Here is a 23,108-nt window from a genome sequence, read left to right as displayed (position 1 = left end):
AGTCATTTATCTAAAATCACAATCAGGCTAGTCCCAATCTAGGTAAATGAAACATGAGGTTAAAGCAGATATCAGTGGAATGTTTTTGTTAATATAAGTCCTAAATAGTCCTATTTTCCGTCAGCAATCACTTACATGAAGTATTTCAGCCTAAACACGAGTCTCTCCGTCATTCTGCTCTGCTGTAACCCGAGGAGAAAATTTTCCTTGTGGGATACAAGTGTTATCCAATGAGGGGAGAGAACGGCATGAAGGGCTGTGTGTGCAGCCAAGGGATGCGCGTGAATGTGGTGACGTAGCACGAGGACCAATTGATGCCTGACAAGGGCGGGGGCTGCTAACTCATGGTGCGTTCAAGGAAACTCGTACTTTGTGTTTTTCCTTCCTGTGAAGTCATACCAGTTCGATCTGGTACGAGTTCACGGGTCGGAAGTTACGAGTGGCCGTTATAGGGAACTTTCACAGACAACTTTCAAAAGCCTGCCTTGAACACAGCATTAGCCGAAACGGCCGTGCCACTGATATCTGCTTTAATGTCCTGCATATAGTTTCTCTTTTCTGTCTCCTCTGATCAGAGCGGCGTCAGTCAATGTGTGTTACTTGAAGACGGTGATTACAGAAATAACAGACTGTATGCAAAATCACAATGTAAATAAATATCAGAAATATCAATGCATTATTGGAATGCAACATTCAATAGAGCAGGGCAGTAATAATAATAATAAAAAAAGGCTAAATAATAAAAATAAAAAAGTTTATCCACTCTTTTTGTGAGACAGCTCCATGCATTGATCTATTCTACATCCATGGACAGCCCATAGACGGCCTTTCCGTACCCGAGATGGCGCTGCTGTCTATGCTGCGGCCACTGTGTGACGTCAGATGACAGGAAGTGTACAGTGCCGTCACGTGCCAACGACTACCACACACGTCCAGTTGCAAACTCTCCAGCAGTGTGTTTTGTAGCGGAGCTGCGGCTGTTCACCATGACGATAGAAGCCTGGTTCATGGACAGTTCCGATGAGGACCAGAGGAAACCGCACAGACTGAGTCCCAACCAGCCGGTGTCCCTGGATCAGCTCAAGGAGCTCGGGGTGTTTTACTGGAAGGTAACAGCCTGGATTAACCAGTGAACATTCATCCACTAAGCCTCGTTTCAGTCTAACACGGGTTAATGTGACATAACAGAATAAGTCAAACTTTTGCTGTACTTTTTACAACGTTGATCTGACTGAAAAAGTTTTACACCAGTCACTTCTCACTCATGAGGTTTTTTTTTTCCACAGTTGAATGCAGATATATATGAAACAGACCCAGAGCTGGAGCAGATCCGCAAAGACCAGGGCTACTCCTACCAGGACATCATCACCATCCGCAAAGACACACTACCCAACTATGAGGAGAAGGTAAAGATACTGCCATCATGTTGGTGAATCACTGGAGAAGATCCAGTATATTTGAACCTGTAGAGAATGAATAAGTATCCAGCAGTGTGTGAGTTGAATATGACCCTCTGTTACATTACACCTTTTAAAGGGATAGTTCACCCAAAATTCAAATTTCACTCATTATCTACTCAGCCTCATGTCGACTAAGAGCTGTGAGAAGTTTCAGAGTCTTCTGTCCCTTCTCTGAGTTACGGGGGTGTGGGGGTGGGGGGGGGGGTCCGCGCAGCAGTATTTGTCCATATAATGGTTGTGAATGGTGCTCACTTTTCTTCGTCCAAGAAGACACACCAAAAAACATCCAAATACCTCCATACTGCTCGTCTGTAATGTCCCTCTTGTATTTTTTTTTTATGATTCATATTTTATTGGTTTTTTTGAATATCGCACATTACAAGTACACTTGTGGAAGTGTTGGTAACAAAACAGTATTGTAACAAGTATTGTAGCTTGTATTCTGAAAGTAAACAATAAGCTATGTTATAAAAGAGAGAAACAACAACAACATCAAAAAGAAAACAAAACAAGAACAGTCCAATAGAGGATAAAACAGAACAACACAACAACAATATAATAAAATTAATAATTAATTAAAAGTAATAATAATAATAATAATAATAATAATAAAGAAGAAAAGAAAAAAAGGGGGGGGGGTTAAAAAGAAAGAAAATGATAATAAAAACAAACAAACACACACAAAAAACATAGAACGTGCTACATGCTCAGCGAGGTGTCGTAATGTCCCTCTTGTATTGAAGCCCTGACATGAGAAATTGTTCTGAAAAAAATTAAATAAGTCGGGGCTTGTATGGAGGTATTTGGATGTTTTTTGGTGTGTCTTTTTGGACGAAGAAAAGTGAGCACCATTCACAACTATTATATGGACAAATACTGCTGCACGGACCCCCCTGTAACTCAGAGAAGGAACGGAGGACTCTGAAACTTCTCCCAGCCCTTAGTCGACATGAGGGTGAGTAGATAATGAGTGAAATTTGAATTTTGGGTGAACTATCCCTTTAATTCAAGGAAGAAACCAGCGTTATTCAGGCCTGTGTGTCTTCTCCTCCTCTGTCCTCCAGCTCAAGATGTTCTTTGAGGAGCACCTCCACCTGGACGATGAGATCCGCTACATCCTGGACGGCCAGGCTTATTTTGACGTGAGGGACAAGGAGGACAGATGGATCAGAATCGCCATGAGAAAGGGAGACCTGATCACGCTACCAGCAGGCATCTACCACCGCTTCACCCTGGATGAGACGGTACATTCAAGAGCATCTGTAAATGATACCAAACTAGATGATGTGGCTCTGCTGCTACTGCTCCCAGAGGAGACCAGAATCCCTCTCATACATAGAGAATACAGAATGACACCACCTTTCTATTGATTAAATATCCCATGTGAGTGGTGTAAATGAATATGGAAATACCAAACTACTTCTTGGTGATCTAGGGATGGATGTTGAATACTAACAGTTGCACCTCAGTCCACTGGACCAGATAAGATCGAGTGTAACGGCGTGTTCCCACCAAACGCGATGACGCTTCATCGCGCGTCGAGATTACATGTAAAGTCAATGCAAAGACGCGATTAGACGCGTCATCACGCCGGGCGATGCGATGGACGCGACAGCGCGGCGCGATGGACGCGTTGGCCGCGAAAAATCACTTCCATCGCGCCGCCCGGCACGATGACGCTTCATCGCTGCTGACGTACGGACGTACTGGTGTTCCCTTGGCAGTTTAGTCAGAGCGAGTCTATTGACAATATTAGAAGTTATCTGGTTTAGTTTAGTTTATTATTCAGATCCCCATTAGCTGCAGTAAAGCCACAGCTCTTCAGTGTTGCTTTTCCGGTGCTGTTACAAACGTTTCTGGTTTGGAGATTCGGACCTGAAAGCACGTTATCACTGCTGTTTTCAACCAGCGGGCGCTGTGAGCCGGCCGCCCCGTCCCAAAGCACTCAACAGGCGGTCAGTCACACAGTAGTATCACGGAGCTGTCTCCGCTGCAGCCAGAGACCCGCACCGCTGTTCCTGTCCCATCTACAGGGACAATGTATTACAATGTAATGATGTATTACATCATTGCGTTTGGTGGGAACACGCCATAACTGTTGCCCAAGGAGAAACTGGTCTGTTGCTGCAGGACAGAAGAATGTTTAAACAACAGAGTGCAAATATTGAGAGCACTTTAACTAAAACAGCAGTACACAAGCAGAGAATGAGCTGACACTCAAATAATATTAATTTAAAGGTGCAATATGTAAGAATGTGGCCAAAAACAGTTACTGCAGTCAAATTCAAAACACAGCGATCTGGTTTTTTCTCCAGCCGCAGCAGCAGCTCAGTGGAAGCAGACTGAGGCTGAAACGCCACTAACGCCGCCGTGACTGGGAGAGAGGGCTAGGTGGCGCAACATGTAAACACGTAAATTCAAAACATCAACATGATTTGCAGTCTGCAAAAAAAGATTTTTAATGCAAATACTCTGGCTGTACTATTGTTGTTGGTGAGTTCATCATGTTATATGAACATTATTTCTGAGTCTCTGTGACATATTAGGAGGATTTTACGGCCAGTTGCTTTAGATTTCTTACATACTGTACCTTTAACCAAAAGTGAAAATCAGCTGTCATTTACATTTTAGAAGAATCCAGATAAAACACACACTGTGCATCACAGTGACATCACTATTTCCTCTCAAGTGTTGCAGCAGTGTGATTCACTGTTACTGTTAGGGTCTGTGCTGTTGACGCAACAAACTTTAAGGGATAGTTCAGCTTTTTTTGAAGTGGGGTTGTATGAGCTACAAATGCTAGATGCAATATAAAGCCCCCCCCCCCCCCCACCGAGACACAGGCAGTACACTCTTGTCAATGAGGGACAATTAATCAGTGTATTTTCATTATTATTATTAGTTTATTTATTTCATAGGGACAGTGCACCACTAATCAACAGAGTTAAAAGAAAAACCGTAAGTGGGCCAGAGTTAGCCAACAAGGCTAGTTTTCGTCCGTTGTCCCTGGCCAGATGTTAAAGGCAACCTAAAAGCCAAAAAAGGGGGCAACAATTAAGTACTTTCAAGACACAACTTACATAACAATCTACCTAGTAAAAGCTCATAATAACAAGTAAAACAGGTAAGAAGTCTGACATACAGCATAACAAAAGCTCATGGCATGCAGACATAACATGCAGACAAAGAGAAGAAGAGCGAGAGAAAGCAAGAGAAGAGAGCACAGCTAGAAACACATGCAAGTAGCACACAGAGCTAAGACATTAGCACAAACAATATCAGACATTACAAGGCAGGACATGAAATGGCATTAGGCAAGAAAACCAAAGCTAACAAACAAGCAAACAAACAGGAAAAAAACAAAAAACAAAAACAGGACATATATTTACAAGCATTGAGAAACAGCACAAGCAATGATTGATTAGTGATTTACATGATTAGTGATTACATGATTGATTATTGATTAACCACTGCCTTAACTGTCTTTTAAAAGAATAGTGAGTGTTTGATTCTCTAATAGACCCTGGTGTTGAGTTCCAGTCCTGCACTGCTTTTACTGAGAAGGCAGCTTGGCCAAAGGCACTTTTTCTCATGGGAACAACACAGTCTCCTCGAGCTGATCCTCTGGTTTCCCTGTCATTGATTGATCTTTGGGTTATGAATGTTTGGAGAGGAGGAGGAGCAGTATTGTGCAGTATTTTAAAGACCAGGCAGAGATTTGCATACTTTATTAAATTATCCCAACTCAGAAGATCATGCTTTTTTAAAATGAGGCAATGATGGTGGGAGTTAGGTTTTTGATCTAGGATCTTAAGGCTTTGTTTGTATAATGTTTCAAGTGGTTTGAGAGTGGTCTTATTTGCTTGTGCAACACTCGTCAAACAGTATGTTAAACGTGAAACAATCATTGCATTTACATAAAGCTTTGCTGCATCCATGGTCATGGAGTTTCTAATAAATCTTAAATTGGATAGACTAAATGACAGACTGTCTTCACATGGGATTTAAAGGACAGCTGTTGGTCAATCAGTATGCCAAGATATTTGTGCTTATTTACAATTTGAAGTTTTTCACCCAGTAGAGTTATGTCTGGATCTGGACTCGAAGTTGACTTTTTTGAAAAGAACAGTCCAACTGTTTTACTCGTATTTAATTTGAGGCAAGACTTATTTAGCCATGCTGTGACACCATCCAAAGCCTTGGTAAGTTTTTCTGCGGCCTGTTGTTTTGAGCTGCCATGTGCATATATCACTGTGTCATCAGCATAAAGCTGGGTCTCAACTTCAGGGCATACAGAGGGCAAATCATTTATATACAAACTGAACAAAAGTGGTCCTAAAATGGATCCTTGCGGAACTCCAGTTGGACAATTTAGAGCATCAGATAAGTGGTTGTGAACCTTCACATGTTGAATTCTATTGTGCAAATATGACTTTATTAACTCAAGGGCTTCATCTGAGAAGTTAAATGTGGAGAGTTTGGAAATGAGCACTTTATGATTTACAGTATCAAATGCTTTCCTCAAGTCGAGGAAAACAGCCCCAACAACACCTCCCTTGTCCATCATAGATCTTATTTTTTCAAGAAGAAAGCAGTTCGCAGAGTCTGTGGAGTAGTGAGTTCTAAACCCAAATTGCATTGGATGCAATGCAAAGGGGCTGTTATTTAGATGAGATGTAAGCTGTTCAGCTATCCACTTCTCTGCTACTTTAGATATTACAGGTAGGATACTGATTGGCCTGTAGTTAGAAATATCCTGAGGTTCACCTTATTTGTGGATAGGTGTCACAATTGCTGTTTGCCATGCTCTTGGAAATACCCTTTGTGAGATGGACAGATTTATATTTTTTGATATGGGGGAAGCTAATGAGTCCTTGAGGCTCTTGAGCATTGATGTGTCCATTCCATGGATATCTTTAGCTTTAGACGATTTAAGTGAATTTATGATCATTTTTACTTTGTTCCCTGTGATGTGAGCAATTTTAAAAGAGGGCAGACTAGCATTCACTGGAGTGGGATTCACACATTCTAGTCATTCTAGTTGCTTACTGCACCTTGGGTGACCAGTCCCTGTCAAATTCTGGATTTGTTTCCATATAAGTTTGGTGTTGCCATTTGCCTCTTTAATGATATTGATGAAGAAGTTAGCTTTAGCTTTTCTTAACTCTTTAGTAACCTTATTTCGTAGTGCTATGAAATTACGTTTGTCATATACCTGTTTAGACTTAAAAACCTGTTTCCATGCACAGTCCCTCTCTTTCATCAGTTTTAGTAAGTCAGAGTTTAGCCAAAGCAAAGACCTCTTTTGATTACTTTTGGTTTTGACTTTTTTGGTAAACTTAAGGGCTATCTCCTGAATTTTGTTTAATAATTTACTGCTGTCTTCGTTCGCATTCTGTCCCAGTAGAAAGTCCTCCCAGTTTGTTTGTTGTATAGTATTCTGAAAGTTCTCAAGTTCACCTCTTCACCGTCTATGAGAAGTCCTGTCTCTAAATAATACATCAGTTCAAGAGGACGATCTAAAGTAAAACATTACGATGGATCATCTGGTCGGAAAAACGTTAGTTTATCTGGAACAACCCAACTCAGTCACTCCGAGACCTTTCTACTGCATCTAGTGTACTTAATGGGCATTTATACCTCATTACAACCCCACTTCACAAAAGATCTGTATTGTTAAATGTACAACACATCACCATTTAATAAATCCAGACTTTTCATTTTCAAACGAAGTTAGTTGATGGCCCTGTGTCTGACGTCAGCTCTGTGTCTTTTCAGAACTTCACTAAAGCCATGAGGCTGTTTGTGGGCGAGCCGGTGTGGAAGGCCTACAACCGCCCAGCTGATGACTTCGACATTCGCCAGAAGTACATGGCCACTCTGCAGGGATCCTGATGCTGCACACACATCAGTGTCCCTCTCACACACAATGCAGACTGTCAGTTAGAAAGTTTAGAAATGAATTCTGTAGCAGAGATTGACATCATCATGACCAGTTACTTGTGAGTTGTAATTTCATTGTTTCATTCTTTATGGGAGGAAACTGTTTTGATTTTACTAGAGTGGGCAACTATAGTCATTTAACCTACTTAATGAATTTTAAATGCTGCTGACACACGTGTCAAAACTGCGTAATTCAGTCCAGGGTTCCTACAGTTTAAGCCAAGTTAAATTTAAGACTTTTTAAGACGTTTTTAATGCCACTTGAAATGAAATTTAAGACAGACTTCACATTTAACACAAATGCAAAAACCCCCCCCAAAAACATCACCACATACAGTACATAGGGTTAGGGACAATTTTACCCACTTTCCTATGGTCCAAGATAAAGCGACTGCTACATGAATAATTGGGGGGGGCGTTCGTATGTTTCCATCCAAAGTGATTCAAATAACTGGGAAATGCGCATTAAAAGAAATTTGAGTTCTGTGTGTTTCCATTAAAAGTACGGACTTTGGTGAAAACTACAAACTCGCACAAGTTTTCCACAGCTGTCCTTTCAAAATAAATGCATAAAAAGTCAGAAAAAAAAAAAAACTGACTCGGGAGCTGGTGGCGGTGAGAGATTTAGCGGTGACGGCCGCCACTAACTTCTCTATGTTGGAATGTTACCAATTATTTTGAGATTTGAGACTAATTACAATCATAAAATCCCACTTACCAAGTGTTAACCTTTTTAAGACGTTTGAAAAATTGATTTAAGACATTTTAATGCCAATTACGGCCTTGTTTTTAGATTAATGAATTCAATGCCTTTTAAGACTTTTTAGGGATCCATAAGAACCTTGTCAGTCTTATTTTTATTATTTCAGTTAGCAAGGCGTCATTTGCTACAAGAGAAATGTCAAATGTAAAAACTGAACTGTGATGTGAAGAACAACTTTATGCTTTTCTAAACCATAACAGTTGTCCCACCTCTGCTCCACCTGCAGTGCCTTATTTTTATTATTCTCTTCAGGCATTTAGATGCTGTCAAACTTGGCTTGGCATGTTGAAAAAATGAATCATACAACTGACTGCAGCGTTTTCCAGTGTCATATTCAGATGTCACTAAATCACTAGCTGCTAATGTAGGTGAATGTGAACTTTGTATTCAACTGAAATTAAACAGCTGCTATTTTAAATCTGTTTATTTTTATTTATTAAAATACACACACTAACTCAGAGTGTGTTCTGGGAGTTAGTGTGTACATGTGTATCTTATAAAAAGCCATCATCTGTGGAGCTCTGGTTCAATGGTTCACCATGGAAACAGTTAAAAAAGAGCAGAGCCTCCATTATAAAGATTAATAAATGACATTAATGCACATTTATCAGCTACAGTAGTGAAAGAGACTGCGCTGAAGAAAAGAGTCCATAATAAAATTATTTGTTTATGTTTTATTTAGTGTTTCACCACATTATTTAGCCTTTGTGAATATCCTGGATGGGGGAAGGCTGAAGACTGTTCTAGATTAAAGGTTTAAATATGATCTACTCAGGCCCCATGATGGTGAAGACTCTGCTGCAGCAGGAGATGAAGATATAAATGAAACAGATGAGACAGATGTTTATAGGTCTATGAACAGAAGCTCAGTAACAGCCTCACGAGTTTGGTAGAAAAAGCTGCAAAGTTTCAGTTGTCTAATTCACATTAAAAAATCCTTCCTCTCTTTCTTTTTCTTCCTCCCGGCCGGGCAGTCCATTTTGCCCCTTCTTGTTTCAATAGCACAGCTCACATGACTGCTGACGAAAAGCATCTAAAAAAAAAAAGACAAAAAGGATACTTTAAGTTTCGATCCGTATTTACTCTGTGTGGGTCCCTAAAACTACCAGACACGAAACTCTTCCAATCTCCACACATGCCTTCTTTAGAACTGCTCGTGGGCAATTTTAAAATTTCAATTTGTTATCAAGGTCCACGTCTCTGGAATCAGCTCCCTCACTATCTGAAAAAAAAAAAAAAAAAAAAATCCTTTAACATCATTTAAAAAGGCTCTCAAAAAGTACCTCATCAGTCAAACCATAAGACATTTACTGTCATGTTTCTCTCTCTCCTTCTTTTTCTCATCATCTCATCCATTATTATTGTTTTGTATTATTCATTCGTGTATGTATTTTTCCTTAGGCTACTTCCTTATCTACTGTTTAATCACCTACTTTTCTACTTATTTTTCGTTATTGTTTAATTATTACCAAATGTTATTGTTTTTAAACTGTAACAAATTTGGTTTTTGAATATGTGGGTATGGTTTTTATATAGGCTAAGCCCTTTTGGGTTTCATACTTATGAATCATCATGATGATTGTCAATGCTGTTTTAAATGATACTGTTCTTGCTAAATAAATACATTGAAACAAAATGTTAATCAAAATACAACTTTTATCGATTTATAAATTAGGCTATTTAGCGCATCTGTCTGGTCTCTTCTCCGCTGTTGTGCTCGGAGAAAATCGCTTTGTTAATTTCGTCCCACGTTACGTTCATCTCTCTCTCTCTTTTTTTTTTTTTTTCTTTACGGTAAAAAAAAAAAAGATATATGCTATATTGTGCATTGAATACATATACATGAATATATATGTTTATTTATTCATAAATGAAAGCTCCCGCGGTGTTTTTGACCCGGCTCTGCCTATTGTTACGATACTAATATCCTGCGATTGGACACGGAAGTGATGTTTTAGAATGTGATGACGTAGCCATGAGCTCCGGCATAGATATATACACGTGTATATATCTATGGAGCTCCGGGAGATGACGTCACGCAGCCCTGAAACTGACAGCGACGCCATTTTGGCAGGAATCTGAAGATTTTCATAATACATCCATGGAGTAGATACAGGGGAGAGCCGGGTGCGGAACGAAATTAACAAAGCGATTTTCTCCGAGCCCATACAAGTTTTACATGTATAACTTTGTCAGCATGTAGTATGACCTAACAGAACTGCAAAACATATTGAGGATACGTCTTACTTTGACCGAATTACGTTCAAGAACCAGCTGTTTTCAGTGACAGAAAAAATTCACTTCAGCTTAATTTTTTTTCGATCGATCAGCTGTGTTTACCGTTTCAGGTGTCATAGTTATGATGGTTAGTCCTCTAATTAGTCCTCTAATACAGCTTGACATGTCAGACTTTTTCAGTATAGAAGCAATAGGCTAGTGACAAACTGTCAAAAAGGGCTTTAGTTTTTGAGATACCCCTACCGGAGGTAGAACAAAACCTAACAATGTTTTCAATTCAATTCAATTCAATTCAAAAAACTTTATTCATCCCCAAGGGGCAATTAAAAAGCACGCTGAGCTGTTCAGGTTTTTTCCTCATCTCCAAGGTCTCCCATATATGAAATGGATTCTTAGGTTAAAATATTTTACTGCGAACATTGTTAAATTGATACATATTGTCATACACCCCAAACTTAAAAAAGAACAAAAATACAGCCTGGCCGTATGGGAGTTAAGACACATAAACTCATATAGATTAATAACACAAGCTCTGACAGCTTTGAAACTTGACATAATTGTGGCCAGGAAGTTCCTTTACCTATTAGAAAAAACTGGATGTGAATATCTTGATGTGTGTAACATATAGAGACCTATAAACACTTGCCTTAAATAAGCGGACATACAAAAAAAGAACATCTATGCAGAATATTCTCATTTACTTTGTAGTTGCTCAGCCAGGGATTGTCATAGAAACACATATGATGGCTTGTTTGAAAGATGGAGTTGTGCAGAATCCAGTGATACCAAATATGTGAATATAGCATGCATAGTCAGCATAATACATCACCAAATGTATGAGGTGTCCCAAATGAAAGAAAGTGAAACATTAACATAATCAAGTCTCCACAGCCCATTATCAATGGTGACAAGAATGTTGACCAGTTCAGTCTTACTGCAACCTAAGTAAGTAACTTTGGGTAAGTGCTACTCTTTTTTATAATACATTAAATAATAGCATATTTCATGATGACACTTTATATAGTTCATATGGAAACAAATATCCAGTAGAATCCGTTTAAATTGAAATAGAACACCTTAAATATATACTGTATACACCCACTTAAATTTATTTTTGGTCAAGTCATTACTGCATAATGGAAAATAATAGTGTTAGTGTTGTGTATTTCCCTAATAACGCACAGGACGCAGTGACTCTTACTGCACATGGCACCTTTACTCAGCTCATGCAAAACCGGAACTTCACATACATATCCCAGCATTCCTTGGTACACTGATAACAACGGCACAACGGTCACACAGAATACAAAACTCAAAATCTGATACACCCCCCCCCCTTTTTAAATGAAAGTACACTTTTGTTACACCATGACTTAAAATATCAGTGCCTTGTATTACCATACAAACTCATACAAATATCTCTAAGTTAATTTAACAAACTCCCTTGTCTTGCTTTTTTTTTTTTTTAATTCTGTACCAAAACAGTAGTTACATTATTATTATATTGACCAACTTAGTCCAAGTGTCAACCTGCTTGTAAAGAACAATCAATCTGCACATCGCGCTCAGGCATCTTTCTTTTTCCTGGCTGAGTGGCGCAGCATTGGAGATGCTGCTGGCACCTCTGCACTGTCCATATGCAGAAGATCAGCACCGGCTGACATGTTGTCTTGGAGCACACTTGGCTGGGTGGACGTGTCAGTATTAGATGTTGTACAGTCAGTATCCAAAATGAGTCCATCAGTTGTGCCACAGGATCTCAACTGATCCCCATGTCTCCTGTATGTTATGTCTGTGTCTGTCTCTTGCACTTTGTAGGACACTGGTCCTGTTTGGTGCTCTATCACTCCAGGAATCCACTTCTCTCCCCCCCCTGCCGTATTTTGCAAAGAGAAAGATCTGCTCACTGCCCGCTGGTCATGATAGAACTTCTGCATGTACTGCTTTCTGCGAACTGTGACTGCAGTGTCAGAATGCATCAGGTCCAGGCGAGTTTGCATATGTCTGTTTAGGACCAAGTCCGCAGGCGACTGACCAGTGGTGCAGTTTGGGGTACAGCAATACTGCATCAGAAACACATAGATCTTGTCTTCAACGTCGAGTGTAGTCTGAGAAAGCTTCTTAATTCCACTCTTAAATGTCTGCACATATCGCTCTGCGAGACCATTAGAAGCAGGATGGCCTGGGGCGCTTGTAGAGTGCAGAATTCCATTCTGATGCATGAAGTTCTTGAACTCTGCAGACGTGAACTGCGTTCCGTTGTCAGTTACAACATGCTCCGGATGACCATATGCTGCGAACAGTCTCCTTAGTCTTGTAATGAGGTGCTGGGCATTCTGAATACTTCTAGCCACTTGGAGTAGGCATCTACGACAATCATGAAGGTGTGACCTACAGTAAGAAGGGGCCTGCAAAGTCCATGTGTAATCTTTTCCAGCTCTGGCCTGGAAACTCCCAAGGATGTAAAGGCACCTGCCGAGGCATCCGTTGTTCCATCTGGCAAGATTCACAGGCTTTGCAGACCTGCTCTACATCCGTGTCAATCTTAGGCCACCATACATATTTGTGTGCCAGAGCTTTTCACAACTCCTTGATGACCAGAATGCAACTCTTTCAACACAACTTTTCTGAGCTTCTCAGACAAAACCACCCTGGTGCACCAGAGTACACATCCACGTTCAGCTGACAGTTCATAGCTGCGTGTGTGGAAGGGTTTCAGACTATTGTCCACATCATCAGGCCAACCATTCGTAATGTATTTCAGAACCTTGGCTAGCACCCTGCCTGTGCATGTGGCACGTGCAACTTGATCAGCATCCACTGGCACTTGCATCAAATGTTCAGTTCATAGAACATGCATGAATGTTCTGCACTATGGCTTCAGTCCCTACATCGCTTGTGTCAGGTAAAGGAACCCTTGACAGTCTGTGTGCATTGCTGTGTTTTTCTGAAGCACAGTACTCAATGCAATAGTCATAAGCAGAGAGGATGATTGCCCATCTTTGAATCCAGGCAGCAGCCATGGTGGGCAGGCTTTTGTGTTCTCCAAAAAGAGTCAGCAAAAGCTTATGATCAGTGACAAGCTTGAATTTCCTTCCCCATAAACATTGATGGAACTTTTTGACTCCAAAAATCAATGCCAGTCCTTCTATTTCAATCTGAGAATATTTGTTCTCAGCAGGGGATAGCGTCCGTGACACCTAAGCAATGGGACGGGTTTCTCCTGTTGGCCTCTCATGCTGAATGACAGCTCCTATACCATAAACTGAGGAGTCAGAAGCCAGAGTGAGGGGTAGATTAGAATCATAGTGCAGGAAAATCTTGTCACTTGTTAGCAACTTCTTGCACTACTCAAAAGCCTGCTCTGGTTTCTTCCACACCCATGCCCCGTCATACTTTAACAGCTAGTACAGTGCTTTGGTTATTAATAAATCGTCATATTAATTCACTAACCCCAAAAATGCTCTCAGTTCTTTCACACAGGATGGTGCTGGTGTGTCCTTGATTGCTTTTATCTTGTCTGAAGATGGATGAATGCCCTGGCTGTTCAAAACATGTCCTAAGTATTCAATCTGCATTTACCAAACTCGCATTTGGTTTTCTTGACTCTCAAGCCTCTCTCTTGGAGTCTCTGCAGCACCTTTTGCAGCTTTTTCAGATGATCTTGTTCAGTTTTTCCTGTAACTAACAAATCATCCCAATAGACAACAACATCCAGATCTTTCATTAGATTTTCCATAATCCTTTGGAAAATGGAAGATGTTGAACTAACACCAAAAGCCAGTCTATTGTACACAAATAACCCTCTATGTGTATTGATGGCCAGTAGTTTCTTTGTCTCATCCTCTAGAAGGACCTGCTGATATGGTGAGGCAAGATCGATCTTTGAAAACACAGTCCCGCCATCAGCTCCTCAATTCGGGGCAAGGGATAGGTCTCTGTGGTGGCAGCCTGATTTACTGTTAATTTATAATCGGCACACAGCCGAATTATGTTGTCTCTTTTCACTACAGGCACCACTGGCGCAGCCCACTCACTGTACCAGCCTTCTCGAGTCGATCTAATTCAGCATCCACTCTTGACTTCATGGCAAATGGCAATGGGCGGCTCTTACAAAATTTAGGGTCAACATCAGAATTATTTTCCATTATGCAGTAATGACTTGACTAAAAATAAATTCAAGTGGGCCTATTTTTGAGGTGCTCTATTTCAATTTAAACTGATTCTACTGGATATTTGTTTCCATATGAACTATATAAGGTGTCATCATGAAATATGCTATTATTTAATGTATTATAAAAAAGAGTAGCACTTACCCAAAGTTACTTGCTTAGGTTGCAGTAAGATTGAACTGGTCAACATTCTTGTCACCATTGATAATGGGCTGTGGAGACTTGATTATGTTAATGTTTCACTTTCTTTCATTTGGGACACCTCATACATTTGGTGATGTATTATGCTGACTATGCATGCTATATTCACATATTTGGTATCACTGGATTCTGCACAAATCCATCTTTCAAACAAGCCATCATATGTGTTTCTATGACAATCCCTGGCCGAGCAACTACAAAGTAAATGAGAATATTCTGCATAGTTTTTTTTTTTTTTTTGCATGTCCGCTTATTTAAGGCAAGTGTTTACAGGTCTCTAAATGTTACACACATCAAGATATTCACATCCAGTTTTTTCTAATAGGTAAAGGAACTTCCTGGCCACAATTATGTCAAGTTTCAAAGCTGTCAGAGCTTGTGTTATTAATCTACATGAGTTTATGTGTCTTAACTCCCATACGGCCAGGCTGTATTTTTGTTCTTTTTTAAGTTTGGGGTGTATGACAATATGTATCAATTTAACAATGTTTGCAGTAAAATATTTTAACCTAAGAATCCATTTCATATATGGGAGACCTTGGAGATGAGGAAAAACATTGTTAGATTTTGTTCTACCTCCGGTAGGGGTATCTCAATTTTTGGGGGTCATTGTCAAACTGGGAGGTCATCCCTATGTTCCCACAGCCCTATGTTCCCTCAGCCCTATGTTCCCTCATTTCTAACTTTTGTCGTCACTGAAAATTAGGCCCTATGTTCCCTCAGCCCTATGTTCCCTCATTTCTAACTTTTGTTGTCACTGAAAATTAGGCCCTATTCCCACAGCCCTTTGGTCCCACCATTGGTTGGGTTTAGGCAATGAAGAAAGGAGTTGGTTAAGTTTAGTAAAAAGACCAGGTAGAGGCTAGACAGGCCAGATAGACAGAGTCCAGATAGGTAGAGAGAGTCCAGAGGGAACATAGGGCTGAGGGAACATAGGGCTGAGGGAACATAGGCACGCTCCCGTCACTGGACTACAACTAGGTTTACGTGTGGGGAGTAACAGCTGTCATTTCATCCCTCTCTGCACAATACCGACCCTGTCTGTCACTCTGCCGGTACCGCGGTCACACTGTGTGTGTTAAACAGGATTAATTAAAACACACAACGTAAACAATGTGATTACATGTAGACAGTGCGGGACTCGGGAGGAGGGCAAACGTGGATCACGGTGGACCAGGAGAACAGCTGCATAACATTTAGGCAGTAAAATGGCCAGCGCCGAAGATTTTAAGCCGTCTGAGTTCACATCTTACTTTAATTCCAACGACAGTGGACTTTATATATAAAAAACTAAATAGATTAAATATTACCGACCTGCCCCCGGGGTGCTTTTCAAAAGTAACTCTGGCCGCCGGCGGACGTCCCAGACCTGCAGTATCCCGGACACAGCTAGGCTAGCTGATCAACTTTGCATCGCGCTGCTCTAAAAGCATACAAAAGCCTGGAGGGTTAAATTACACATGGACGCAGTCTGGCTTTGTGATGAACGTCCAGCTGTGGAATCTACCAGCAAAAACCTGCTGTATCCTCACTGGAAGGGTGAGTGTCGTATCATCCCAGTTAATGCAGTGTAGCATGGCTAACGTTAGCTAGTAGCTGTCCGGGGTGCTATCGGGGTGCCGACCGGGAGCTCTCCCCGGTGCTGATCAGCCCGCGGCGGATGCGGCGGTGCGCTGCGACCGGCTCTGGGTCAGCTTGGAAAGGCTGGAGGCGAAGGAGACTCACAGTTTATGTGTTTGCCTCTTTCTTTTCTTTTTGTCACCGTGTCATTTTGTGGAGCACAAAGAGCAAAAGGCCAGCTTTTGTATGCTTGTAGAGTAGCCTAGTTGATCAGGTAGTTGTAGGCTACTCTATGTCCGGATACTGCAGGTCTGGGACGTCCTGTTCGGCGGAGATATTTTTGAAAACCACCCCGGGGGAATTATAAGGGTCGGTAATATTTAATCCATTTAGTTTTTTTTAATATAAAGTCAATGTCGTTGGAATTAAAGTGAGATCATGTGAACTCAGACTGCTTCGGCCTTCGGCGCTTACAGTCAATGCTTCGGAGCTCAGCTGGCCAGTTTCCTGCCAAAATGGCGTCTCGAACGCTGGAGGTCACGTGGGGTCATAGATAATAAACTGATGAGGTGGGGTCCGAGCTGCTGCGGGCACTGTGTGACGTCAGATGACAGGACAACGACCACTACCACACACGTCCAGTTCATTGCAAACTTCCCAGCAGTGTGTTTTGTAGCGGAGCTGCGGCTGTTCACCATGACGATAGAAGCCTGGCTCCTAGACAGCTCCGATGAGGACCAGAGGAAACCGCACAGACTGAGTCCCAACCAGCCGGTGTCCCTGGATCAGCTCAAGGAGCTCGGGGTGTTTTACTGGAAGGTAACTAGACTGCCGGATTAACCAGTGAACCGACTGACAGAGAGGATATAGAATACAGCCGTCATGTTTACATCCATTCATCCACTAAGCCTCGTTTCAGTCTAACACGGGTTAATGTGCAACTTACAAGTGATATAGAAGTCAAACTTTTGCTGTACTTTTTACAACGTTGATCTGAAAAAGTTTTACACCAGTCACTTCTCACTCATGAGGTTGTGTTTTTTTCCCCCACAGTTGAATACAGATATATATGAAACAGACCCAGAGCTGGAGCAGATCCGCAAAGACCATGGCTACTCCTACCAGGACATCATCACCATCCGCAAGGACACACTACCCAACTATGAGGAGAAGGTAAAGATACTGCCATCTTGTTGGTGAATCACTGGAGAAGATCCAGTATATTTGAACCTGTAGAGAATGAATAAGTATCCAGCAGTGTGTGAGTTGAATATGACCCTCGGTTACATTACGTCTTTTAATTCAAGGAAGAAACCAGCGTTATTCAGGCCTGTGTGTCTTCTCCTCCTCTGTCCTCCAGCTCAAGATGTTCTTTGAGGAGCACCTCCACCTGGACGATGAGAGCCGCTACATCCTGGACGGCCAGGCTTATTTTGACGTGAGGGACAAGGAGGACAGATGGGTCAGAATCGCCGTGAGAAAGGGAGACCTGATCACGATACCAGCAGGCATCTACCACCGCTTCACCCTGGATGAGACGGTACATTCAAGAGCATCTGTAAATGATACCAAACTAGATGATGTGGCTCTGCTGCTACTGCTCCCAGAGGAGACCAGAATCCCTCTCATACATAGAGAATACAGAATGATACATGAGCATTAATGACACCACCTTTCTATTGATTAAATATCCGATGTGAGTGGTGTAAATGAATATGGAAATACCAAACTACTTCTTGGTGATCTAGGGATGGATGTTGAATACTAACAGTTGCACCTCAGTCCACTGGACCAGATAAGATCAAGTGTACGTAACTGTTGCCCAAGGAGAAACTGGTCTGTTGCTGCAGGACAGAAGAATGTTTAAACAACAGAGTGCAAATATTGAGAGCACTTTAACTAAAACAGCAGCAGAGAATGAGCTGACACTCAAATAATATTCATTTACCAAAAGTGAAAATCAGCTGTCATTTACATTTTAGAAGAATCCAGATAAAACACACAATGTGCATCACAGTGACATCACTATTTCCTCTCAAGTGTTGCAGCAGTGTGATTCACTGTTACTGTTAGGGTCTGTGCTGTTGACGCAACAAACTTTAAGGGATAGTTCAGCTTTTTTGAAGTGGGGTTGTATGAGCTACAAATGCCCATTAAGTACACTAAGTTAAGTACCCAGACACAGGCAGTACACTGTTGTCAATGAGGGACAATTAATCAGCGTATTTTCACCACCTATGAGAAGTCCTGTCTCTAAATAATACATCAGTTCAAGAGGACGATCTAAAGTAAAAAATTACGATGCATCATCTGGTCGGAAAAACGTTAGTTTATCTGGAACAACCCAACTCACTCACTCCGAGACCTTTCTACTGCATCTAGTGTACTTAATGGGCATTTATACCTCATACAACCCCACTTCACAAAAGAGCTGTATTGTTAAATGTACAACACATCACCATTTAATAAATCCAGACTTTTCATTTTCAAACGAAGTTAGTTGATGGCCCTGTGTCTGACGTCAGCTCTGTGTCTCTTCAGAACTTCACTAAAGCCATGAGGCTGTTTGCGGGCGACCCGGTGTGGAAGGCCTACAACCGCCCAGCTGATGACTTCGACATTCGCCGGAAGTACCTGGCCACTCTGCAGGGATCCTGATGCTGCACACACATCAGTGTCCCTCTCACACACAATGCAGACTGTCAGTTAGAAAGTTTAGAAATTAATTCTGTAGCAGAGATTGACATCATCATGACCAGTTACTTGTGAGTTGTAATTTCATTGTTTCATTCTTTATGGGAGGAAACTGTTTTGATTTTACTAGAGTGGGCAACTATAGTCATTTAACCTACTTAATGAATTTTAAACGCTGCTGACACATGTGTCAAAACTGCGTAATTCAGTGTTATTTTTATTATTTCAGTTAGCAAGGCGTCATTTGCTACAAGAGAAATGTAGAAACTGAACTGTGATGTGAAGAACAACTTTATGCTTTTCTAAACCATAACAGTTGTCCCACCTCTGCTCCACCTGCAGTGCCTTATTTTTTATTATTCTCTTCAGGCATTTAGATGCTGTCAAACTTGGCTTGGCATGTTGAAAAAATGAATCATACAACTGACTGCAGCGTTTTCCAGTGTCATATTCAGATGTCTCTAAATCACTAGCTGCTAATGTAGGTGAATGTGAACTTTGTATTCAACTGAAATTAAACAGCTGCTATTTTAAATGTGTTTATTTTTATTTATTAAAATACACACACTAACTCAGAGTGTGTTCTGGGAGTTAGTGTGTACATGTGTATCTTATAAAAAGCCATCATCTGTGGAGCTCTGGTTCAATGGTTCACCATGGAAACAGTTAAAAAAGAGCAGAGCCTCCATTATAAAGATTAATAAATGACATTAATGCACATTTATCAGCTACAGTAATGAAAGAGACTGCGCTGAAGAAAAGAGTCTATAATAAAACTATTTGTTTATGTTTTATTTAGTGTTTCACCACATTATTTAGCCTTTGTGAATATCCTGGATGGGGAAGGCTTAGATTAAAGGTTTATATATGATCTACTCAGGCCCCATGATGGTGAACTGCCTCCACAAGAAAAATAATGTTGTTTGACTCATTCTGCTCTGCCACAGACTGGTCTGATCAGCAACATACAGGTATAGAAAAGGTCATGTTAAGACTTGCAGGAAACATCTGTTTATGTTTCCATTAAGCATTACTTATATTAGTTTGCTGAAGCGTTTGTATCTCCTCCAACAAAGATACTCTCTGACCTGGAAAATAAGAAAAAGCAACATGAGCAGGACACATTTCTGACTGTTGTTTCTACCTGTTTACCTTCCTCGGTGTGGGTTTGTAGAGCTGATTAAACATGAAAAAACAACAAAGTAAACAAGCTGAAACCACCTTTCCTCCCACAGTTTGTCAAATCTCCTGAGGTAGAACATCTCATACAATACCTTCAGGCTGTTGACGCCTCTCTCTGCAATAACCTCATTAAACCACATAACAGCCCACAAGAGTGGACAGTTATAGACCAAGACCAGGTCCTCTCTGTAGTTCCTTCTCAGGGTCTGAGTCCAAGCCAGGGTTGGTTTGATTCCCGCCTCCTCCTGTCATGGGCGTAATTTATGAGGGGGTTAGGGGGGTTATAACCCCCCCAAAAAAACAAATCCAGCCAATATATCCCCCTAAATAATCATATAATTGCAGTGCATAAAATATCTACAAGCTATGAAGAAGTTGAGGTTATACTGATTTAATTTGATTTGGCAGCAACCAAAAGTAATCTTTTTAATAATCTGACAATGTGTAGCTGCTTTGCTAATGGTGAGAAGTAAAGCTAGGAGAGGACGCCACAGAGTCACGGTGCTGGTAGCATTAAGCTGATCTGAAAACTGATCCGCCTATCTCAATCAAGCGAATTTGGTCTTTACATTGTATTAATGACAAGGTGTGTGCTATACAGTATGTTCACAATACCTCTGCAGGCAGGCAAAGTGTTATCTTGTTATCTTGTTAGCCTTGTCATAGCCTAGCTGCCTGAATCACAAATTGTGTCATTAGGTCCTCTGTTAAGAAAAAGCTACACGGTGGCAAGTGGTGATATGACATACTAATGAATAAGCCTTAGTCCTGTCAGAACAATAGTAATCAACACAATCAATTAACAACAAAATAAAATGCATTAAGAATAATGGTGGGAAATGACTGAAATAGCCTTTTATTATATTGTAACGAATATGGGAATGCCGAAATAAAGAGGTACAGACACTGCATCACAGTGACATCAGCATTCTCCCTCAGTGTGATACACTGTTAGTGTTAGAGTTAGTACTGTTGACACTGGTGTTTGTTTATGCACAAATAATAGGCTACAATCACATGTTAAACTAAACTAAACAGTCACTGTAAAGGTGCGTCAGTGGAAAGTTCAGCTGCTTTTCCCACCTAAAGACTGACTTTACAAAAAGGAACGTCACTATTTATTACTGACTATTTACTTATAAGTGGTCACTAACTAATTACAGCTGATGTGTGCTGCTTTTTACAAGACTGGTAGATGAAAATGAGAATGGAGAGTCGTCTCGCTCCACTGGTACACAGGGCCGGTCCCTGGCATAAACACTCTATGCGGTTGTTTGGGGCCACAGCCGTTAGGTGGGGGGCCACATGATCAGAAAGGTACCGGGGTTCATCAAGTCATTTAAACATCCTGAGGTCTGCACGCACGCTATGAGCTTTATATGTAATTTGAAGTCAATATTCAGCTTCTTTTATCTCACATTTGAGATATTTGGTGAAAATAGAACGGCAGAATGACAACATTTGTGCTCAAAAAGCAATCTTACTAAATGTCATTTTAGACTTGTTTTCTACACTTACTGTATCTATTATTGTATTCATATCCTATTTCAAGCACCAAAAAACAGTTCATTCTCATGACTGAAGGAGTGTTTTCACAAGGGATTTGACATTTTTCAAAAAGCAGACCTCAAATTTCCAGCATTTGGCCTAAATTATTTCTTTATACAGTGTTCTAGGACAAATTGGCCTCATGTTGCTTACAGCGGAGGTTCTAATATTTAGACATAAAACACTTGAGTACTGTTACATCTGCAAGTATCTTAAAAAGATCCATTTAAGAAAATATGTTAAATTCGAGAAAATGGCCTCAAACCTCAGAGGGCATAAACATGCCTGTATTCAGTTAATTATGTTCATTTTGTCTTCTCAAATATATTAGTTATATTTTTCTTGTGTTCAGACAATGAAATCAAGCAGGTAACATCACTCTTGATTTCATTGTCTGAACACAAGAAAAATATAACTAATGCCTGTATTCAGTTTTAACCAGTGATTTGGTGTTTGCGCTTAGAGTGCAGGGCCACAAACAAAAATCTTATTTAGGGCCACCAAAATCCTAGGGCTGGCCCTGCTGGTACAGTATGTGAAGACTGGGTGAGTTCACAGGTGATGGAAGGTCACCATGTGTGGGACAGCTGCAGAGCTGCAGTCCTGCAGCACAGACCAACCAGCAGCAAGCACCTCCATTTAAATCAGCACTGTGCAAAACAAGCTGGCGATTAGAATGACGCCGGCTGCTGAGAGCAGGTCAAGATGAACATGGACCAAGAGTGTGAATCTGCTCATTTGATTTGTAAATAATTTGACCTGCCATATTAAACTTTTTGACCGTTAACATGCAGATGGTTCATTTGGTGAAGCAGCAGGTAAAAAAGCTGGATGAGGGTTCAGTGCTTACTCAGTAATCCTTCAGTTTTTTAAGTTTATTAATTATTTGGTCAGGCGTTGGACTGAATTCAGCCTTGTCCATCTCTTCCCCAAGTTCAAAGATAAGAACTACATTACTGCAGTTCTGGAGATGCTCTGATCCAGTCTGGTCTCTGTTCACATCCCTCACATCCTTACACCTCCACCTCACGACTAAATGTTTACTTGCTGTCTAATTCCCCCTACTGACAGGGGCCACTGTTACCAGATAATCAGTGTTATTCCTGTCTGTCGATGTACATACGTACATGTGCAGAAACACACACACAAACACTGGTCACTACACCTGCTGATTAAAACAACAGTTTTATGTTCCACCATTATTCAGGCCTCTTTTTTTATTCCAGATGTCTTTTTAATATACACAAACACAGTATGTAAACAGTAATAATTACAGATCAACCAGGACAAATCAATAAAAGATTTAACAGGATAATATTTTATATATAATTATTATTTAAACAAAAA

The 23,108-nt window shown here is 40.7% G+C and overlaps 2 protein-coding genes across 3 annotated transcripts; both read left to right on the top strand.

Moving 5' to 3' along the window:
- Positions 1-894: 894 nt before the first annotated feature.
- Positions 895-7,670, top strand: LOC146964477 (acireductone dioxygenase-like). Its single transcript, XM_085767725.1, has 4 exons — positions 895-1,109; positions 1,287-1,406; positions 2,525-2,704; positions 7,239-7,670. The coding sequence occupies exons 1-4, from the start codon at positions 987-989 to the stop codon at positions 7,353-7,355; spliced, it is 540 nt and encodes a 179-aa protein (XP_085623851.1). The 5' UTR covers positions 895-986; the 3' UTR covers positions 7,356-7,670.
- Positions 7,671-10,235: 2,565 nt separating this feature from the next.
- LOC146964476 (acireductone dioxygenase-like) lies at positions 10,236-19,566 on the top strand. 2 transcript variants are annotated; one of them, XM_085767726.1, is made up of 5 exons: positions 10,236-10,338; positions 17,014-17,156; positions 17,391-17,510; positions 17,698-17,877; positions 18,879-19,566. In XM_085767726.1, the coding sequence occupies exons 2-5, from the start codon at positions 17,034-17,036 to the stop codon at positions 18,993-18,995; spliced, it is 540 nt and encodes a 179-aa protein (XP_085623852.1). In that variant the 5' UTR covers positions 10,236-10,338; positions 17,014-17,033; the 3' UTR covers positions 18,996-19,566. The 2 variants fall into 2 exon arrangements, with proteins under 2 accessions (XP_085623852.1, XP_085623853.1); XM_085767727.1 differs by lacking the exon at positions 10,236-10,338 and having other exon boundaries at positions 16,970-17,156.
- Positions 19,567-23,108: the final 3,542 nt, after the last annotated feature.

The sequence above is a fragment of the Trachurus japonicus genome, chromosome 22 (genome assembly GCF_045865225.1).
Source record: "Trachurus japonicus isolate A0001 chromosome 22, Traja_1.0".
Taxonomy (NCBI): Eukaryota; Metazoa; Chordata; class Actinopteri; order Carangiformes; family Carangidae; genus Trachurus; species Trachurus japonicus.
Note: the sequence above shows the minus strand (reverse complement) of the source record. Positions and strands in the feature narration are given on the sequence as shown.